The sequence below is a fragment of the Plectropomus leopardus genome, chromosome 2, assembly GCF_008729295.1.
Source record: "Plectropomus leopardus isolate mb chromosome 2, YSFRI_Pleo_2.0, whole genome shotgun sequence".
Classification (NCBI taxonomy): Eukaryota; Metazoa; Chordata; class Actinopteri; order Perciformes; family Serranidae; genus Plectropomus; species Plectropomus leopardus.
Genome location: NC_056464.1, coordinates 27826274 through 27848761, shown reverse-complemented (window position 1 = coordinate 27848761; position 22488 = coordinate 27826274). Strand labels below are relative to the sequence as shown.

Sequence of the window (22488 nt, the reverse complement as noted above, 5' to 3'; positions counted from 1 at the left end):
AAAACCATTTTAGGAGCAACGTAACTGTGACTATTCAAGAAATTGCAATTTTTGTCACTTCAGCGTTATTGGCTTCGGTTGTCTCTTGGCTGCTTGGCAGCCTCAGCTCACATGTAATCTGAGCTATATCACTTCAGAAATGTTGATATGATACATACAAAACATATAAAAAGTAACAAATCTGTGGTTTGCAAAAATGTGCAATGCCAACATTTCTGGTGACTAGGCTGATTCAGTCATCTGCTGCTTGCTGATTAACATGATTGGCAGGTTGTGACCGCTAAGTGTGTCTCATGAATCAATGTTGTTTGTCTCACCAACATATTGCATTTTTGTATGGACCAGCTGCCAGCAGATATAATATTATTATTATTATTAGGCCTACTTACTTGCATTATGTTAGGTCAATCAGGCTGTGTCTTTGGGGCTTTGTTTTCTACTTCCCTGTCCCCATGGAGTCCTGAAACCAGTTAATGTATTTGTTCATCTTCTCTAATTTTAATTTCATGATGAAATACTCAATAATTTGTCTGCATGGAAGCACAATCTTTATTTTACTTCATGAAAAGCACAGTGTGTGCCTCTCCCGCTCTGTCTAAATACATTAAACTTAAAAGCCAAAAATGATATAAAAGACAATCACCACGACTGATAATGAGCAAACAAACCCTTGAACACAGTCGAGGACAGATGGAGACTGTGAGCCTGAAGCAAGTTTTTTGGGGGGCTGAGTTGATAGAAGCTGCTCTTATTCTGGGATCAGATGATTTTGCTGAATGAGTGGCACCGACTTCCGGGACGATCTAAAAAATGTTTTGCCCCTGCTCAATCACTGTTAAAAGTCCTAAATATGGTGACATGATATCAAAACATTTGCTGCACTGTTGCACGCACGCACACACAACTTGCAGTTGTGCTGAGCGCATCGCACACACGCGCGCGCGCGCACACACACACACACACACACACACACACACACACACACTCACACACACACACACACACTTCCCCTCCTTCCTGCATCATACCCCGCTGTTACCATCACACGTTCACGTAATACTCCCGTGAACAAGCTGACTTGTTGGAAATGCTCGAGGATCTTAAATCTCTCTGCAAGCACGCGGGCTGTAAAATCAGTGGAAGGGAAAGTGAAGCCGCGAGAGGAAAATACACCAAATATTAGACAGAGGGTTGGATTATTGATTGTCGCCAGTTTACTTCATTGAAGGTAAGTGAATGCAATTTGCGTAATCTGTTCACCGTCATAAGATTGCAAAACACTGCTGCCAGAAACGCGAGAAGTGAAGAATGTGGAGGAATTTTCAAGCTTTTTTTCATTCATTCAGTGTGTCTTGACCACCTTGCGTGCATGATTTCGAAAACTTTTGCGGCGATAAAAGATTTTTGGATGAAATATCAGAAGTGCGCGCAATTAAAGACACCTGCAGGAGAGTTTTCTGCAACACGAGTCTAACCTGTGCGATGCGCAAAAACTGTATATTTTAACTGTCAAGCTGTTGAGCAGTGATGTTGTCAGGACATTTCCAGGCAATAATCGGTGACAACTGCTTTGCTGTTAACGCCAAAGTTTACGCATAATTCTCTCTCCTCATTACGATCAACAAGTCTTTTCACGATATGAGATTTATAGTTCATAAAGACTTGCTCAAACTGATCCTCAGGTTTACATAAGGCATGCTGTTCATGCACTCAGACTGCAGCACCTCTTGAGTTCACATTTTCACAGTCTCAGTCTCGCGGTGTCCCTGCCTCCTTGACGTTATTTGTCATCATTTCACACCCAAAGTGCTTGAGATTGCAATACTTTGCCAAAGCCAAGACGCCACTTCATACACCCCAGAAGGAGAGCTAGTGCACTGAGAGGCCAGGGAAGTGATGCTGCCTGTCGTCTACTGAGTAAACCAGAAAAAAGGAGGGCACAAAGGTGTGTGTGGATGTCTACGAGCGCTCCAATGTTGTGTAAATTTAATTTCAGCATTAGAGATAAATTCACTTGGATCAGTCATAGGGCATTACATCAGTGGGCTGGCAGATGTGCACAATTTATTGTGCAAAAAAGAAAAGTTTTGGAACCCCAGCTGCACTGCCAATTGCTTTGACGCAGGAAACAGACTTGCCATGAGAAGGGATGTTGTGTTGGAATGCACTAAGATTAGAAAACACTTTTTTGATGTTTTATAGGCATAAGATGATGCTATTGGAAATACTTTTTTTAAAATTGTATGTTTAGGTTTATTTATGAATGGCTGACATTCAAAGATTTAGCAAGATCAAATGTTTATGAAGGAAAATCAATAAAAAACAATTTCGATAGATGTACAGTAAGCTGCTACATGCGCCTCTGCTCTTCAGAAATGCTGGCACACGCCATCCTTTTTCACAGGTGTCTGTTTTTTCTCTTAACCTTTATGGTTCATTCTGGGAAACAGTGAAAGAGTCATCATTGAATAGGATGCTTCAAAGACTTATTTGAATAGAATTTGGGCCTTCTGTTTATGTAACAGTGAACTGAATGTGTTACCTGGGTCATGGTGTGTGTCACTGGGCATTCAGCTTAGTTTAAGCAGCCGTTAAATATTTGGGGCACACATTGTTTACAAAATGACATGGTAGAATGAACAGAAGTCCAATAATAATTTGTTGTTATTAGTTTTATTGGTATTTTGGACTTTGTTTTAACTGTGTTTAAGTTCAGATCAGTAAATGGGATTTTCAGCCACATCCAGTGGCAATTGTCATGGGCAGTAATGTCGATGAGGACGCAGAGAGCTATTCTGCACAGACAGTACCATGGTGCATACTGTAGCACTTGGTGACCATGGCAACAAAACAACATCTGAAGAAACTGGTCAGATGAGCCAGTGATGAAGATATGAATGGTAGAGTCAATGCATAGAGGAGTCAAAGACAAAGGAGGACTGCGTGATCAAAATGTTCCCCTCTCTCTGGAGTTTGAGAAAAACAAACACATTTCTCTGCACCTGTTCCAGTCTGATACAGTGTCCTTGAAAATTTCGAAGTGTGAATGTGTTCTTTGTGTTCGCAGTTTGCAAGCGCAACATTTAGGCCACAAATAAGGCATTACAGGCTTTAAAATTTGGCTCAAACATCACCACCGCCATCTGCCCCCTGTCACCGAGCCGTTCCCTTTGAAGAGGCTCAGCTGCGGCCAAATTCACGGCTCTCTCTGGCCTACTGCCACCGTTCGACATGACTTTGACCAACAAACCTGAGTTCTAAAATAGCAACATTATGATTATTTGATCAAAAAAATGGCACCAAACCACATGTATGTCTGTTGTTATGTAGCAAATAAAAAACAAAAAAAAACCAAATCTCCACTCTCTACATCTTCATTCAGTGATCTTAATTAAACATTTTAATTGAGTTGGACTGTGTGACTGTGTATTCTCAGTGCCCCCAAACTGCATTCAGAAGATGCTCAAGGAATTTCAGTTGATACTTCATAAATATCCTCCTACACACACACACACACACACACACTCACACACTCTCACAAACAGTTACATGCCTCCCCTTGGACACTGACAAAGTGAGCCAGTAGGACCTACAACAAACTGTAACAAGGCAACAGTAAACAATATCCATAAAAATGAGCAGCTTTAGGGAAAAGCAGTATGCATCATCCACTTTTCATCTCAGCACGACTCAGCAAGCAAATCAGTTTTAGAGTGTTTAAAAGTCTGAAAGCGGTCGAGCTGGATCACACTGAAGCTTCATGTCAATTTGACACTGAACTGACACTTATGGGAAGCGGAAACTCTAAAATTAAATATTTTATCATTTTTTATGGCCCTTCACTTCAGTGTGCTGAACATGAATTTAATCATTTCACACATGGATTAAAATATGGCAGCAGATTCATGTTACCCTGCTCTAAGACTTTTAAACAGTGAAATTTAGATTTAGCACCTCAGTTAGGCCAATTGGTATGTTACTGAATGCCAGAACAGAGAGCCAGAATGCATCATCCCTTCAGCAAAGTTGGAGTGTCTTAGATGTTTTAAACATAGTTTAGCTTGAGTTATAATGTTCCCCTTTGGCCAAACATTGCATATCTGCAACAGCTGGAATGCTGTTTAGTTGCATATTTTACCTCTAATTACACTACCCTCATTACTTTGTTAAGTGTGCTTTCCAGTTTTAGTTGGTGTAACGAGTTACAGATTTAGGAGATTGGAATTGGGTTCCTAAACCTCACCAGACCAATTACTGTCATTTTAATTGCTAGAACTATGCATAATTTTTCCCAGTTTTGTCAAAATTAGGCTGACATGTAGAACACAGTGCAGAGATGCCTTCTCCTCCTGTGGAAAGCAGAACCAACAGTGTGTGAGAGGTGTTGGAGGGAAACATGTTTTATTTAAGATTATAGCATTTCCGCTCAGGCTAGTCAGTGTCATGCAGCAACAGCTGGAGCATAGTGTGAAGATGCAGCATCCTTTTTATGTTTTTATTCTGCAAATTTAGAAAAGTGGTGGGTGTCTCACTCTCACCGGAGATATTAACAGGTGGATAAACAAATGAATGACAGTGACATCATTTGTTAGTCATGTTGAGTAATAGTGATGTCCATAATCTCAAGGTCTGTTAGGCCTCCAGGCCATCATCATTTTCTTGCACCTCACAACAAACCATGATATAATGTAATGTAATGTTATATAAAATGATATAAATTATTTTAATATAATGCAATATAATATAATACGATATAATACAGCAGACCATAACATAACACAACATAACATTTATAATATCACATTTTTCCAGATGGTTCTGGTAATGTTGTGAATGGATTAGATTTTAGATTAGTACATTTGCTTCTTTCATTTAAAAAAAAAAAAGAAACCCAGCACAGACTCTGTGTATATATTGATGTCAATGGTGGCATTGACCGTGGCATCCTGATATGTTCGCCAGACTCTGACTGGCTCCATCTCTGGCGTCATTGGGGGAACAAGACAGCCACATGATGGGGCGCAACAATTTTTCTGTTTTATCTTCTGATTTACAGTGTTGAAATTTTTGCTGTGTATTATTTGCCCTGTTACTGCCAGACCCTCTTTTGGACTGGGGGCAGTGATCATTTTGCTAAATGTAGCTGAACACTAGCTAGTTTTACTCAATAACACCAACATACATATCTTGAATTGTCAGGAAAAGCTTTTTGAATTCGGAAGCGCTGTCTTGATCTGTGGTCATGGTGGTGTTACCATAAATGACAGATAATTATTTTCTCCATTGAGTTGTTATTTATCCATGCAGTGACTCATTATTAACAATATTAGTAAATAAAAAAACAACTTTATTATATAGAGTGCTACAGGAATGAGTCCAAAAAAACCCAGATGAATTAGCATTTGCTTTTGTGATTCCCTTGCCTCAAAGTCAAAGGGTTTTTTTGAATGTATTTTTTGGTTGGCTGCCAGAAATATGGTCTGTGGTTAAAACAAACAGACATTTTCAGGTTTTGTTCTACGATATAAAATATTTCAGTAGCTACCCCACTAGTGAATTTTTAAGCTTTTACATGTCTTAAAAGGCAGTGTTAATATGCTACACAAGACTTCAAATATTGATGGGAACATTAAATTTCATCATACCAAACACGAAAACTAATTGGTGGTCATTTTGAAGACAGGAGACAGTTGTGTAGTTTGGTGTTTACCTAACATTTGATTTTTTTTTCTTCTGGCAATTGTATTAATGCCTAAAAAAATTATAAAAGTGGTGTTTATTTGTGAAGATTATTTTGCTGAACAAAACCTGTAAGCCTCCTAGATGTTTGTTTGCCACGGAGCTTATTTTCTGCAGTAATCCAAAATCAAATGAAAAAATACCATAGGCATTTTATTGAATGACAAAGGCTATGTTAACTTCCAAGTTGGCCTACAAAGAAACTTTATCCCCATTGCACTCACTGAGAAATAGAAGAAATCATGTAGTCCTGAATTGCTTATTTTTGGAAATATGACTCCAAGTCTTATAGTTTGTTTATCATGCCCATTATTACTCCGGTAACAAAATAATCTCAACTGAAGAGGTTTGCTTGAAAATTAATTGGACACGGATATGAAATCTGTTTATCAAATAGCGCTGCCTTTGTCTTTATCACCCAAGGGTGTCCACAGCTAAGTTTTCTCAATGCTGAGCTCTGCGACAGAGTTTGAAACAGCATTTACATTCCCATTAATGAAGAACACTTCATTCAGATCTTTCAAAAGGCAAAGATAAAAGAGCCCTGATTCAGCAATAGTCAAGTGCCTTCTATCCTTTTTCTTCTTGTGGTGAAGGAGAACAGTCTTTTATCTCCAAGATTGCTATGAAAGGGGGAGGTGGAACAAGTGCGCAGAAAATCCTGTCTGACTTATCATACTTACTGTTTAGTGTTTGGTGCACTGTGGTGCTGTGAGTCAAGCCTCCGAGAACCGGTGAAACGATCGATGATTCACTTTGTGGTGTAATGGTTGCATTAAATGGTCTCACATAAGCCTTGCCCCTTAACTTTGCTTGAAATGCACAGTATTGTGTGTCTTTGTGGGGTGACTATTTGGTTATTTTGAGAAACAGAGGCCACCTAGGTGTTTAAAAGCATTCAAGATGAGACGTAATATTGCTCGGACGTGGCTCGATACGTTCGGTCTAAGCCATTTTGAAAGATCTGCTGTCATCTCTTGATCAAATACACCAAATACACCCGAGCTGAGGCATGATAAAAAATAAATAAGTAGAAATATTTGTCCTTGTTTTCATCACTCATGCATCTATTGGTTGGAATGAGCATCATGGCAGAGGAGGATTTAGGCATGTATTATGAAAAGAAATCATTTTGATACCCAGGCAGCGCAGTTGTGTGAATCTAGGTGAGAGCCAGAAAACACTAATGGTGAGTGTGGGTATTGTTCTTGCCGGATTCATGCAGAGATTGTGATTTAATTGAAGAATAGAAAATTCATCATACTCCAGGCTAATGGTAAACTGACAGCCCTCCTCTTCAGCACAGAGGGGCATGTTATTATATGCTGCATGTTGATCGGGCCAATGGTGTTCTGAAATACATCGTGTTTGTTTGCCAAGGTAAGAGATGGGCTCTGTTTTTGAATAGTTATTGAGTTTGTCTAACCTTCTTTACCCACCTCTGGGTGTTCTTCACTTGTAAATACTTCTGGAAGAAATACAGCACTAAATCAAAATCATCTGTGGGATCAACTTTGAAGAAAGATTATAGCTGAATAGAAGTGACTTGATCCCTTCGGCTACTACTCTGCGACTTAATCAATCATTTCTTACACTCTATGGTAGAATTGGGTGATCCGTTTCTTCATAACAGCATACCTTCCTTACATTTCACTGGGGTATACGGCATGTGATGGTCAGTGGTGGAATGTAACTGAGTGCATTTACTTAAGGACAAATTTGAGGTAATTGTACTTCAATGCTGCAATGATTAGTTGATTAAGAAATTATCTGATTTTCAAAAAAAAAAATTGGTATCTATTTTGATTAAAAAAAAAAATTGTGGATGTTTTTCTACATTTTTTAAAAATGATTTTGATTTTTTTTTTTCAGTGTTTTTTTTTCTACTTTTCAGAATTTTTAGTTTTTTGGCAATTTTTTTCTCACATAAATTATTGGTGACCTACAAACACTAGTAGATTGTGCTTGCCTTGACATGAACTAAAGTTAATAAATTAGTGTCATGGAAATAAGAATACATTGTTTGCTCAGCTTGTGTTTAAAATCCAAATGTAACACCCATTTTGACAATGGTATATGAGCTTTATAATTAAAGAAACTAGAGATGCTGAGGTAAAGCAAAGCTTGTCCTCACCTGATCAGAAACGATGTAAAGTCAAACTCATCCTGGACCTCTTCTAATTAACCCTTACCATTCTATTCAGATTCAGAATACTCTGAATATGTCACAGTAGCTCTTATTCTGTACATGTGGACAGAGAAATTATAAGAAAATAGAAATAGATTCTAAATAAATTAGAAATTAGAAATTAGAAATATGCAAGGGTTTTTACCCTAACCCACTTTAGGAAAAATCATGGTTCCCCTTCTGAAATGTGTAACTGATGTAGTTCTGTAGCCTAATTTGGAAAAAAAGTATTAACAAGTATTTTACCCCTGTAAATTATACTGAATCTGTGTCATACTTAAAAACGCTCCACCTTCAGAATTTGGTCTGTAGCAGGCAACTTTCAGCTTAAATTACTTTGGCTGTCACTGCTTTAAACTCTTTCTCTGGCATTAAACCAGATAGTATTGCCGGTAACTGCAGTGAAGATCAGTAGCCTACATGTGGGGCCCCACTGAGAGGATTAGGTAACATCAGGGGCAGGTAAGAGCTCTTGTTATAGGTGGGATGAGCACTTCTTGTAAAGAGCTTTACCATAAATGTCCTATAAAATGTATACACCTTGTTTTGCTTATGTAATGTTCTACAGGAAGATGATTTAACACAGTGTGTTTGTCAGTGTCAGTGCGTGACATGCCTGTCCTTGAGATCCAAGCTAAAGTTGTATTAAAAAGAAATTATGCACAAATTTGTTGTCATTTTGCTTCAAGACTTCATATGAATAGATTTCGTGTTTTTATTATATTAAAATGGTTAAAGTTACCAAAGTCAGGTTGTTTCTCCCAGTCCCATGATGAACATATTGCGGCTAATATACCTGTTAATGTTACCTGTTACCTGTGTTGTGCCTGTTAATTATTAACCAATGCAATCAAAAATGTGCAAAAAAACAAGAAAAACAGTGACATGTTGATCTGTCCCATGTGAAGGTCATGTAATCAGTCTATGGGGGAAGAAATAATCTGTACAAGGAGATATCTGCATATGCATGCAGAGTCTGTAGGTAGTGAAACAAGATTTTTGTTTGTGTTTGTCCGGTTTGTTTGCACATTTGTGCTTCAAGTAGTATTGAACAATAATGTTTAAGCAGCAGGGAAACAGTAGTTGTGGGGAGGAAGAATACATTAGCCGAGATGCAAACTCGGTATCCATTGGCTGTCATCTGATGTGCATTTAGATTTTTATGAGCTTTTTTTTTTTTTAATGAAAAAAATTAATTCATATGCAAATATCTGTTTACAGAGACTAGCCAAAATGACTGGCACACAAAACAGGAAGCCTCGACCTGGAAGGCACAGTATAGCTACTATAACCTACAAACTGCATCCACCGCAAGACAAACCCATCAACACTACGGTTGTATAAACCCTTCTTGCACCACATTGTAGTGAATAATTACAAGGCCAAATGTAGCAACAGTCCACTCTATATTTCAGTGAAGACATGAATCACCTTAGAAGTTGTAGTAAAGCAGCCCAGCTGTTAAATATGCATAACTTTGGGCCTTAGTAAAATGTTAACGGGTGAGTCATAAAAAATAATTAGCTCTCATACAGAATCGTGCGTTCATTTGGGGTTGTATTAACTACCTCATAAGTAGAAATTTTCCAAGTTCCCAGGTTGTAACATGTTTGATGACTTTTTTAAAATTGGCACAGGCCACAGATGCTAATTTTTATGCGGATGGTCAGTTAATATCATATAATTTTAGTTGTATAGTGCTGTTCTTCATAATTTTAAAATGTCTAAGGAAAATGTTGATATTCCCAACGGCTTTATCTTTTTCCTATGTCTTTGCATTACCTGCATTAGCCTGTGTGACTTGCTCACGCCCTTGCTAAATTGTTAACCTGGGTGGCTTTTATATGCCAATAGTATAGCATCCATGTTTTTCCATCCTGTTGTGAAGCGGGGTTGCTCTCACAACTTAACCACTTGGACTGCAAGCATGTCTTGTGCATGGCTTCCCATGTCGCAACTGCAAGCTCACACGTTCCATTTGAACGCAGCAATAATTCTGGATGTTGAAACTAGCAAAAATCATTTTTTTCTACCTGGCTGGCATCAGTGGTAAAATCGGGCATTTTAACATGGGGGTCTGTGGGGATTGACTCTGTTTTGGAGCCAGCCTCAAGTGGCTATTAGAGGAACTGCAGTTTTTGGCATTTCTGCATTGCCTTCATTTTTCAGCCTCAGAAGTTACTGCTTGGTTCTTCCACTTTCGGATCAAGGAGCAAAAGGGGCTGATCATGGACTGATGGTGGGCAAGTCATGTAGGTGGTGGGCGGGTGACGTAGCTGCTCCAGCCACAGCTATACTTGGAAACATTGTCCACAGAGGCTTATTCTCGTCTGACCAATAGCCAATGAGTTCCAAGATAATGGACGAAAAATATCAGATGCACTGGGGCCCAAAAAGTTGAATACCCTGCAGGACTGTATCTAAATGAATCAAAAAACTTCATGAATTATATTTTCTCCCTGCAGTATATTGATCAGAGAGAGATAATCTCCAATAAATTAGTGTCAGTAACGAGGGGTTAATGGGGAACATTGGTGGAAACAGACTCTCAAAGGTTATAAAAACCAAGCAATTTACATATGATTCACATTTTATAACAGCACTACAGCAGCGATCTGAGGAGATTGGATCAGAGAGTAATGAGTCCCCTTGTGGACAGTAGCACTGTATACACAGCATACTGTCTTCAACTAAAGGACTCTCTCCTGATTCACAAAACAGGAGATTTTCTTCATGAGACCTTCTGCTTTGCAAGTAAGAAACGGTAATAATTCACATTTATAGATCAGTCCCCTTACCATGTGCAGTCTTGAAATCCCATTTTACTTTATATTTTTAAGACCACTCTTTTTTGTAGTGCAGATACTACTGTGTGCTAAAGTTGGGAGAAATCTCTGCCTCTGAAAGGGTCTTGACTGAGGCTCCAGACAGCACCTCAGTCAGAATTTCTCTACTCCCACTCTCCCTCGCTGGCTGCCATTTCTATGTAAGGCTTGCCAAAAAACTGGGTCTCTTTTTCGTACCAGCATCACATTTCACCAGCAATATTTAGCTTGTAGTAGTGGACCTGTATATTCTGCTGTGCAGCTGCAGCAATTCAAGTCACCCTAATTTAAAATTGTATTTATTTATATATAAGTGTGTTACTGTACTTCTGCAGTAATTTGCAACAAAGGGGTCCTCTAGTAATAGTGTATTTTACTACACGTCAGGAAGTTACTAATGAAATAGGCATTTAATTCCAAAAACTAAAGGCCTAGTTGCTCAAGCTATATCAGAAAAACATGTTTTAACAAATACACCAGCATTACATTACCCTATGTCCATGATAGTTCTCCAGTTTCATGGTGAAAAAGCAGCAGTGTTATGATATTTAATATTAAGTTATTTATTTAGTGAGGCTGTGAAACTGGCATATAAATGTGTTAAAGAACTTCACGTGGGAGAATTACATTTATAGGGTTTTTTCCTGTCTACAGTTCTAAATGTTAGATGCAATAAATTATCCTGAAAGTTTTCATAGCATCCAATAGCTAATTAAAACCAAACTTATTTTGAAAAATAATCCAAAAACTCATTCTTCATCATACATCAGCATGATAAGAACTATCAATAATGTCAAAGTGATTGACATTATTGACAGCTGTATTAGAGACTCTTCTGCTCTGATTGATTGTTTTAATACATGTGTTGTGATACCATCAAACGAAATTTGAGAGGGCAGAGTTAGACAGTTGTTTTTTGTTTTTTTTTTTACATATTATTTGTCTAATATACTTCTGTATGGATATAGTGACAGTTTCATCAAATATGACAAAAAGGTAATTTAATGAAAGTTAACAGCTACAGCTTTAATCACAGCGAATGTTATGTAATTGTGCAAAGATATGATAATTCATTTTGCTGTCAGTTTATGAACTTCTGCTAATGTGAAAATTCTGGATCTGAAGTGTGCATGTCATTATAATTGCGGGCAGTCACAACTAGCTTGCTAGCAGGAATTTAAACAGAACTCGTCTACGCTTGTTAATAGCGTTCTCAACTTTCAAGAGTCTTTCAAAATCTAAGAAGAGGAGACAAAAAGTTACAGCAACAGCGCAGGGTCAAGTAAATCTGAATATTCTTTTCTGTAGAAAGCAGACAGATGAATAATGCTACAGTTGCTTTTGCTGCTGCAGTACAGAGCTGACTCACTGCAGAGCGGAAAGAAACAAGCCTGGCAGTCTGACAGAGATCACCAAGGTTGATTACGTTATCCGTGAATTTTGTTTATATGTTGTTTTGCTCTTGTGGTAATTTGAAATAATTTGCTCCCACTGGCTCAATTACACTTATCTACTCTCAGATGTATGACCAAAAAGGTTTCCCAGAAGGCAATAATCATGTGCCCAAACTACTCCGTGTAAATGTGTGCATTGATGTACTGCGTTCATTTGTGTTAAGTGCCATCAGTGAGCAACTGTTTCCTCCATTTCTGTTATTGTCATTAATGAAACAGCTTGTTTTTCTGTAAAGCAATTTGGGCTGCAATCTTTACAACACAACATTTACAGTACAGTAGCACACCGGTGTTCAGATTCACTTTGTACTGAGGATATGCATGCTTTACTGTTCTGGTGAATCTTACATGTTGCATATTATCAACAGATTGTGTTGTGGCAGGTGATTCCCTGGCTGTAGGGCACGAGCTGCCATGCCATTTGGTTGTCTGACACTCGGGGAGAAGAAGGATTACAACCATCCCTCAGAGGTGGCCGACAAATATGACCTTGGACAAATTGTTAAATCGTGAGTAAATCTCTGTTGCAAAGTTGATAGAAACTTTTAAGAAATCTGCCCAAAATCTGATGTGTGTTTCCTTTTTCCATTTTTTAACAGAGAGGAGTTTTGCGAGATATTTCGGGCGAAGGATAGGAACACCTTGAAAATGTACACTTGTAAGAAGTTCCACAAAAAGGATGGCAGGAAAGTGAGGAAAGCTGCCAAGAATGAGATAATGATCCTAAAGATGTAAGTGATGTTTTAAGCTCCTCATTATAGAGCCACCATGTCTGAGGCGTTGTCCTGGCACTGAGACAAAGATTAAGCACAGCTGATCAGCAAAATTAATTCTTCAAAGACACAGCAAAGTGTTGTGCAAAAGCTCAACAACCAGCATCAGGAAGTTTTACCTTTGTGCATTCTTAGAGAAATACACAAGCACAAGTCAGGAGATGTTATGGATTTTTCTTACTGTCAACTAATCTGGTGAAAAATCCAAAACCAACGATGAATTGATCCCTGTAATGTTGACTGTGTAGCCAACTTTTGCTATATCATATTCTTCTGTCATAGATATCACCTGTTGTCCAAAAACTATTTAACCATTGCACTGAATGATATGTTTCTTTATTACCATCAACACGAGCATTGTAGTTTATTTTGATTTAATTCCACATTTACTGTCCTGCTGCAATACTCAGAGCAACAAATATGTTACTTAAAATAGGCCTCGACAAATACACTACTACTTACTTCTGTTTTAATAATTTCAAATTTGGGGTATTTTTTTCTTTCTTTTTTTAAAAATTTGAGTTGTTTGGAGGTAGGTTTTTCTGTAGTGGCTACTTTTACTTTTAATACTTTAAGTACACCTTCCTGATTATATTTACTTACTTTTGCTTAAGTACTATTGTCAATGCAGAACTTTTACTCTTAACAGAGTATTTTTACAGGATGGTATTAGCACTCTCACTAAAGCAAAGGATCTGAATACTTCTACCACTGATTAGCCTTTATTATATCTTCAGAAGATACCATGAATTTGAGGCTGAGTGCCACAGACAGGGTCATGAAGTATAAAAGTATTATGTGACACAATACAACATTGATGGTTTTGGTCTTTTTTATGAGATTTCTTGACAGTAACACAAATATAGAATGTTGCCAACCCTATCTTTTAAAACTATGTTTTGTAAAAGATACTGATGTACTGCAGTAACATGATATAATGTATCCAGAGCATGTGAGTGGAGTTGAGTGGTGAGAATTTTTGCTCCCTGCTCACAGAACTGTTTTGTCCCTCCGCTCCCCCGCTCAGTGCCACTCCAGGCCGCTCCACTTGATGCTCACTCAAAAAAAAAAGAAGAAAAACCTGCGTCGGTAATTTAATCTTAAACACAAGCTACAATCATTTAGTGTAAAAGGAAAAGCACAATTTCTTAGTTTTCTTTTGAAAGTACTTTGTAAACTCCATGGTCAAGCTTGTTGTAGTCAATTTTTGACAGAAAATAGAAAATGTGCCAAGCAGCAACTGAAAACTGAATCCAATGCGTAAGTGCCAAAAACTGCAGTTCATCAAATGTCCACTTGAGGCCGGCACCAAAAGTGAGTCAGAGACATAGACCCCCCATGTTAAAATGTTCAGCTTCACAGCAGAAAGAAACATGTTTACAGCCTGGTACAAAAACATTTTTTGTCTCTGCAGCTTATTGTTTAACACTGACAACTGTACAGGGGGTCATTTTTTACATAACTAAGAATACATTTTTTTTGAGTGACACTCAAGGTGCAAGGCGTCACCACAGTTTATGAGCCGGATCCACCCCTCAGTCCTCCACAGCTCCAACATCTCATCCAAACATCATCACTTCTGGCTTAAAAAAATTTAAAAAGACAAAAACAGAAGTCTTTTAATGGGTGATGTAACACCAGCTCCTTATATTATTCTATACAGTATATGGCAAGTGCAATGCAAAAATGCATTCTGAGTTGGTCATGCTTTGAACTCAAATTGCTTCGGAGCCAAATTGCAGCAGGAGGGAGCCTTCCAACTTAAAAAAAAAAAAAAAAAAGCTCTGAGCTCCGACCAAAATCATTCTGCTCCCGCCCTCTTTGCGCTCTGCTCAGCTTACATGCTCTGATGTCACCTTTGAAACCTAGAGTGACATAACTCTTTCAGCTTTCACAAGTATTTAACCCTTTGCACCCTGAGCAAACTTGTGCTGTTTTCTTTCAAAAACACTCAGTGAGCAACTTGGCATGATTGGCAAATTGATAGATTGAGAAAAACAGTTCTAAAGAAAAAAAGCTAGGAAAAATGTCTATGACAAAAAAAAAGAAAGAGAAAAGCTAAAAATAATATTTATAGTTATCATAATTATATATTTCAAATTATGTTACAGAATTATTATAATGTTTAAGCACATTCTTATTTTTTTCTCCTTGTTTTTGTTTTGTCATTGTGGGTTTTTTACCAGGTAATTTTTACAAGTTTCTTGCTAGTTTTTACATAATTTTTTTTCATTGCTCATTGCCATCCTCCAATGTTTTTGACAGAAATAAGGCCAGTTTACTCATGTTTCAAAGGGTTAACTGTTGCTTCAATTTGCATTGCAAGAACAATACATATTAAAGGCCAATATATCACTAGAAAATAAAATATTTTAGCATTAATCAACATGTAGGCCCAAAATTGAGTAAATCTGGTAGTTTTCATATGTAGTCAGATGTTCAGATGTGATTGACTGCCTTGAATGTTCGACATGAGACTGCATGCTCTACAGCTTCTGCTACTCATTGACTTTATTTATTGCTCATATTAACCCCACTTATGTCCCTCCATTCTCCTCACCCTCCCGTCACTCCCTTGCCCCTCTTTCCTGCTTTTCAAAGGGTAAAACATCATAACATCCTCCAGCTGGTTGATGCTTTTGAAACTAAGAAAGAGTACTTCATTTTTCTGGAGCTGTGAGTATTATGGGAAGCCCTTGAGAGAAATGTTGGCTCAGACTGTTGTGAAGGGTTGCCAGGTCTTTGTGACAAAACCAGCCTGACGGCCAATTAAAACAAGCCAAAAAAAACGGCTCAATACCAGAACTGAAAATATGCCCTTGCCATACCATATACACTGCTTTTAAGGTCCAGTAGCATTGCTATCATTGCCAAATGTATTGTAAAATCTGCAAAGTACTACCATAAATATTTAGTGTGCCAGCATTAAAAGCACTTTTCCGTACACAGTTCTTTCACCTAAGCCCCGAAGTGGTCTTCTTTAATTAGATACAGAAAATTATTATAGATAGAATGTAGCTCTGTGAATGTGTAGACCAGTTTACTGACACACAAGTTAACCTGTTCGTTTGTCTTTTCACTCCTCCTCCACCTCCCTGCCTGCACAAGAACTGTACTGTTTTTACTTTATATGCATTTTCTGTAGTTAATGCAAAACCTTATTTCACACCGTGTTGGTGGGCGGAGAGCATTAGGCAATTAGGCATTAGAGCACTCTATGTGTGTGTGGGCGTGTGACGTGTCCCGTGTCCATGTGCGTTCATGCAGATCTGGGCACAAATAAATTATTTCATTTTAAATATTTGTAGATATTATTCATGTTATTTGCATGCAAAACAAGTCTACCCAAGCAGCAAACAAAAAATTCAACCCGTGGCAACACTTCAAAAGTAGCCCGACCTGGCAACCCTGCTGCTATGCACAAATACTTCCTCAACTTGTACAAAACTAATGTTTTATTCAACATGTGTGGTTATTCAACAAGTGATATGCATTCAATTGAAATGTCCCTTCTCTCCAGCGCTACAGGCAGAGAGGTGTTTGACTGGATTTTAGATCAAGGATACTACTCTGAGAGGGACACCAGCAATGTTATGAGGCAGGTGTTGGAGGCTGTAGCTTACCTGCACTCTCTGAAAATTGTCCACAGAAATCTTAAGGTATATTACACTGCTGACACCTAGTGAAAAATAGCAGCATTTCACCACACGGCAAACAGGATCCCGAGTGAAAAACCAGAATGCTTTCCAGGCTGATAAATCCTTGTGTTTACTCATACAGTTGGAGAACTTGGTGTACTTTAATCGTTTGAAGCACTCCAAAATTGTTATCAGTGACTTCCAGTTGGCAAAACTGGAAAATGAACTCATTAAGGACCCATGTGGAACTCCAGAATATCTCGGTAAGTGACATTAAACCAGACTGCAGATCAGTAAAATTAAGTTTTAACCAAGTTAATTTGAAAGGTTTGTAATCGTAGTCCATTAGTCTAAAGCAGTGATACTCAACTTGGCTTGCCCTGGGGCCAATCTTTGCAAAACAAAAGGAGGCCAGCAGCTAGCTGACCCTTTGAAGCCTGGATCAACATCAGTTTTCCTATGCTGCGCTCTGAAACCTGAGCAACTTGGCTTAATTTCTTGATTTTAAACATGGGCGGAAAAGGCAATGACCAACTTGACAAGAAATGCCCCACACATTACAAGAAATCAGTGAAAGGCGAAGAACAATACCTAAAACTTAGTTTGAAAAAAGAGGGGAGGATGATTAGAAAACTATCCAAAAAATAAAGAAAAATGTCCAGAAAAGCATATTTATTATTATTGGAATTTGATATTAAAATTCTGTTACAGAAAAATATAATAAAATATATAAAATACATACATATACATGTCTTATTTTTTAACACAAGGTTATTACCTTAAAAAAGGTAATTAAACTAGTAAAGAAAATAGAATAATTATAAGTAATTAATGTTTGTTTGTTTTAGGTGAAGTGAATAGAAACAATTAACAACTGAATCTATAATGTATAATAGTATATATACTATATATATATACAGTGAGAATCAACTGTCAAAAAACCAAAACAATCAAACAAAGAAACCCTAAACCCCTGGAGAAAGAGTAAATGAGAGTACAATCAAATAGCCAGAGTGTGAGCTGGAGGAGATGAACATCCCAGCTGTTTTATTTAGAAGAGCGTAATCAAAATCTTTTGCGTTACATGCAGTTTTTTAAAAGGAACTTTGTGTTATTGGTAATTTTTCACTTTATTCCTCTTGTATAGACAAGCTCCATGTTTATGCTTTTTATTATAGCACTCTGGTATCTTATTTACTGCCCAACATACTTTTCATAGTGTGAATCCTTTTAACCTCTCAAGTGTGAATTAGAAGTGTAGAAAATGGAAGGCAAGCCACGCTGCCACCCTTAGTCGCTCAATGGGCCTAAAGTGAGTATCCCTGGTGTAAAGCGACATCATAAAGCTACTAAAAGCTTGGTTTTTGCATGCAGCTCCGGAGGTGAGGTATGGAGAGCAGAAGGCTAATGGACGCCCTGTGGACTTGTTGGGACCATCGGTGTCGCCCATGTAATATTACTGTAAGGCACTCCTACATAAATATACCACAGTAATTATTTCTGATAATATTTTAAGTACCGTTAACCAAAATGTGTTTTCAGTCCATATACCGGTTTCTTTTCTTTCCAACCTCACAGTTTGTCCTGGAAACCCTCTTTTTCTATGATGAGTGCAGATGAAGATAATGATCGTGATAAGAAATCTTTTCCTAACGATTTTGTCAGGGGACTATGAATTTGATTCGTCACCATATTGGATGACATCTCAGATTCTGGGTGAATACAGAACTCACTTTAATTAAAATGCATACGTACGCCGTGCAATGCGTATTTTGCATTTCAACTGCTGGTATTGTATTAAAATCATAATATTTGAAAGCCATGGTCATTGTTTGACATATTTTGTATGTTTGTATGTAGCCAAAAACTTAGGTGGCATCTTTGATGGAAGTTGACCAAGATTCAGCGTCTGACTGCCCCGGAAGCTATTGCCCATGAAATGGTAAAAAATAAAGTTAATCAAAATATAAATTGTGTTCACACCAACCACACTTATTTTCCCGCAATGATGTTATATTTATCGTTTACTGAGGAAAAAATCATTATGTTTCTTCTGCACTCAGATTTCTGGACTGGCTGCCTCAGACACGAAACATCCAGGATGGCGTTTTGTGCACACAATATAGAAAAAGAACTTTGCCCAGAAAATAAAAGCAAAGTGGAAGGTAATACATATTATCATTAATCCTAAAATGTCCAATGCATATTTATATCCTTACTTTTATAAATGTGGTTTTAGAATGTCCTATGACCTATGTCTCCTGTTTTTCACATCACTTAAATACTTCAATTCCTCATTTCAATGGATAATATAGGTACTTTTACGTAACTTCATTTTATCCTGGAAGCTTTAGTTACTGGTTAATTTACAAGTTAAAGATTTTTGCATAGAAAACATGAGAGAAATTTATAAATATGAACGTTTAAGTTGTAAATCAAATTACCACAAAAGGTTAGCAAGTATCCGTTCTAATCAATTAGGCAGTTTGACAGAAAATTAATGCAATCATCATTATTTTGAAAAAAATTTTAAGTTTTTGATGATTATTTTTTATTTTCATACTTTAAGTACATTTTGTTGATTGCACTTAATTTACCTTAGGGGGGGTTTAAATAAATTTTACTTGTCCCGGAGTATTTATTACAGTGTCAAGTTTTTAGTACATTTTAATTAAGTAAAGAATCTGAACAAAAAACTTTGTCCAACAGAGGAAGTATACATAACCCTGAATGCTAATAGCAACAGCTAATCCTAATAAAACATACTTTTTTCACTGCTATTAACCACTACAATCGGTGCAGTAAAGATTTTGAGTGCTATTCCATACATTAACGTATGGCTCTGCCAGTTGTGTTACAAAAACATTTTATGGGGGGGGGACCCCCCCCCCCCAATCAACGGGATATTGTCAGTCTAAATAAAAGACAACATATACCCATGTAGTATATTATATATATATAAATATATATTATATACACCCCACACCACCCAGCACACACCCCCACACCACACACATATATACATACGACACACATATAATTATATATATATAAATATATATATAATATATATCCCTAAAGTTGTCCAAAGTGACTTAACTGCAGTAACTGCAGTTTAAAGCACTTTTCAAAGTTTAGTTGTTGTGTTGTTTGCATGATATTATTATATATTTGTATGCCTTCACTTTATTTAAACTCATACTGCATATTGTAATTACTCACAGAAAGCTGTTAGAGTGACCACCCTCATGAAGAGACTTCGAGCGTCTGAGCAGGGGGATTCTGGGGCTGCCGGGGCTGCAGCAGACCCCAACACGCCCGGCGGCACTCCTGCTCCTGCAGCCGACGGCGGTGGGGGCGTTGCTGCCAGCATAAAGGCTGTTCTTAGTGAAAAGGCTCCTGACACACAGACTGCCACCATCTCTGCACTCTCCCTGCCCAGTGCAGCCAGACAGGAAGAGCAGCCACAGGCACGGTGCAACGGCGATGTTCCCCAAATGTTGCCACAGCGAAAGGCAGAGTAGGCATCAGACAAATGCGAGAAGAGGACCCTGGCCAAACTATCAAGTACATGTGCAGGAGAGCCAATACAATTGGCATGATGATACCATTTCTGTGCTGTTTGACTACCCCCCAGTTTGCAGAGTTATTTCACAACGCCATGCATTTCAACATTTCTGCCTTCTGTATTGATTGGTCTATTGAATAGTGTTTTTCACTCTCCCTCGTTATTTTGTGTAGAAGTCCCTTTAAGGCTAGTTGCAAAGTAGCTCTTATGTTGTTTCCTTTTTCCTGAAAACTGTAAAAAGTCATAGTGTTATTTAGTGAAATCAGCTCATCTTTATTCATCAAGCTCATTGTATATAGGTGTATTTGTCTGTTTCAAAAAAATGCTAGTTTTCAGCTTCAGAACTTACAATCCTGAGTTCGTGTCTTGTGACTTAAAATTATGAGTTGAAAGAATTGGTAAATTGATCATATCAAGATTTGAAAATGTGCTAATTTTTTAAAATACTTCCCTGCATGTGTATTTTAGTGAAAATTTCAGAAACCATGCTTCTTCTAATTGGAATTACAGTTGCATATATTTATTTATTTATTTATTTATTTATTTATTTTTAATTTATCACACACTGATGAAATATTCTTACAAGTTACTTCATAATGATAATCAGTTACTGAATTTTAGCCATATATCTGCTGGTTTATCTTCGGTACAACTTCAGTCAACTTACAATTTTAAGGCATTAAGAAAGCATACTTTTAAGTTGAAGTGCCTTAATATTTGTTGCAGTAATGTACTGAAATGTTTCAAAAGAAACAACTTGATTCTAATTACTTACTGATTTCTTTGAAATATTTTAGCTGTTTTCCTTTGCCCTTCTGTTTAGTTTAATGCCGCTGTATTGATACTTGTGTTCCGTCCTCTTTCACACACGAATTAAAACAGAGAAAACTAAACTTAGAGCGTTGTATGTGGAGTGATGTTCTAGCTGTTGCTGTTGTGTTGTCACTTGTAATTAGTAAATTGCAGAGTTTATAGCTGAGTCCATATACTGTACCACTATGTATTTTTGCATTGTATACATGTGTATTTTTTTATTTCTGTGTGTATTAAGCAACATTTAGCTGAGCTAATGGTTTGCTACGATGCTTGTGAATCAATAAAATGAGCAATACTGATATTGCTGAAACTGTGACATTTTCTCAAGTTGTATCTCTCTGATGACCACCATTTCACATTGATCCACCTTTTTATTGCAACACAAAGCAATGACTCTTAGTTTAACTTCAGAATAGTATCAGAGAATATATTTTTCAATGCTTTTGTGATTTTAGAATATATTCTTTCAATGCTCCACGGCTCCCTTTTGAAAAGGGGAACTGTATACTTAGAAAAACATACAGAGGTCCTGACCTTGATGACCTCAATAGTAGGTATGGTCATGTATGTCTTATCTCAGTGAATTCTACAAAAGGCCATTATATTCACTTTCTATTTTCCAATAAAAGAGCAATGTGAATCATTCACATCATGTCGATATCTGGATCACACTAACTCATTATCCTTACAGTCAAAAATATTAAAATGTACAGATCTCGTGGAATTTCAAACAGTGTAAATAATGTTTAAGGCTAAAAATAACCCTACTACCAGAAAATATTCAAAAATTGTTCAGTGACCGAGAGGGTGGTTAAAATTTATGGGGAAAATTTAGTATCAAATTGTAAAGTGTTTGTACCACTAGAAAAAGTTTTTGTTTATGGAGATGATTTTCACAAAGTACATGGATGAAGAGGGGGTTTGACAGTAACCAGGCATTGACAGGGGTTATTGTTTATTTATTTGGTCATTTAATATTTATTGTTTTCATAGTTTATCTTCCTCTTTTTGCTGTAAATAATAATGAAAAGTAGTCGATATTTAATTTTGAGTATGTGGATGTATGTATACATTTAATTAATTATAATATACGTTAAAATGAATAAGGAAGCTAGTTAATTAATACTAATCATCATGTGTTTGACCATTTCTTTTGCTTTAATTGCTTCACTGTCTGCATTACTTTTTTTTGGTCCTTCTGCTTTTATATCATCAGTTCTCTATTTCCCTTTTAACATATTTGAAATAAATCAAATCAAATTAAATCAAATCAAAAGTCTTATATGATATGGATATAGATACCAAGATATGCCTTTGCACAATGTTCACAGCACTGGTGTAAAATCAATAAAGTAAAATACAAATATTTGAGAAAGATGCCAGTAGTTGCATTTAACAACCGCTGAGTGGCAGCAACTTGCCATTGTGCGTCTACTTGCATGTATGTCAGAAATGCAACGAAGAAGAAGACGGCTCGTCTCCGCTGC

At 37.2% G+C, this 22488-nt stretch overlaps 1 protein-coding gene across 1 annotated transcript; it reads left to right on the top strand.

Annotated features, from left to right (window-relative positions):
• The first annotated feature begins 1016 nt into the window (after positions 1-1016).
• On the top strand, positions 1017-20339 carry camkva (CaM kinase-like vesicle-associated a). The gene is given in 14 exon segments (XM_042503174.1): positions 1017-1228; positions 12575-12715; positions 12806-12937; positions 15581-15655; positions 16500-16638; positions 16760-16880; positions 17992-18067; positions 18196-18256; positions 18258-18333; positions 18478-18488; positions 18490-18519; positions 18521-18559; positions 18681-18782; positions 19842-20339. Coding segments are annotated over 13 exon segments (1257 nt in total). The 5' UTR covers positions 1017-1228; positions 12575-12620; the 3' UTR covers positions 20142-20339.
• Positions 20340-22488: the final 2149 nt, after the last annotated feature.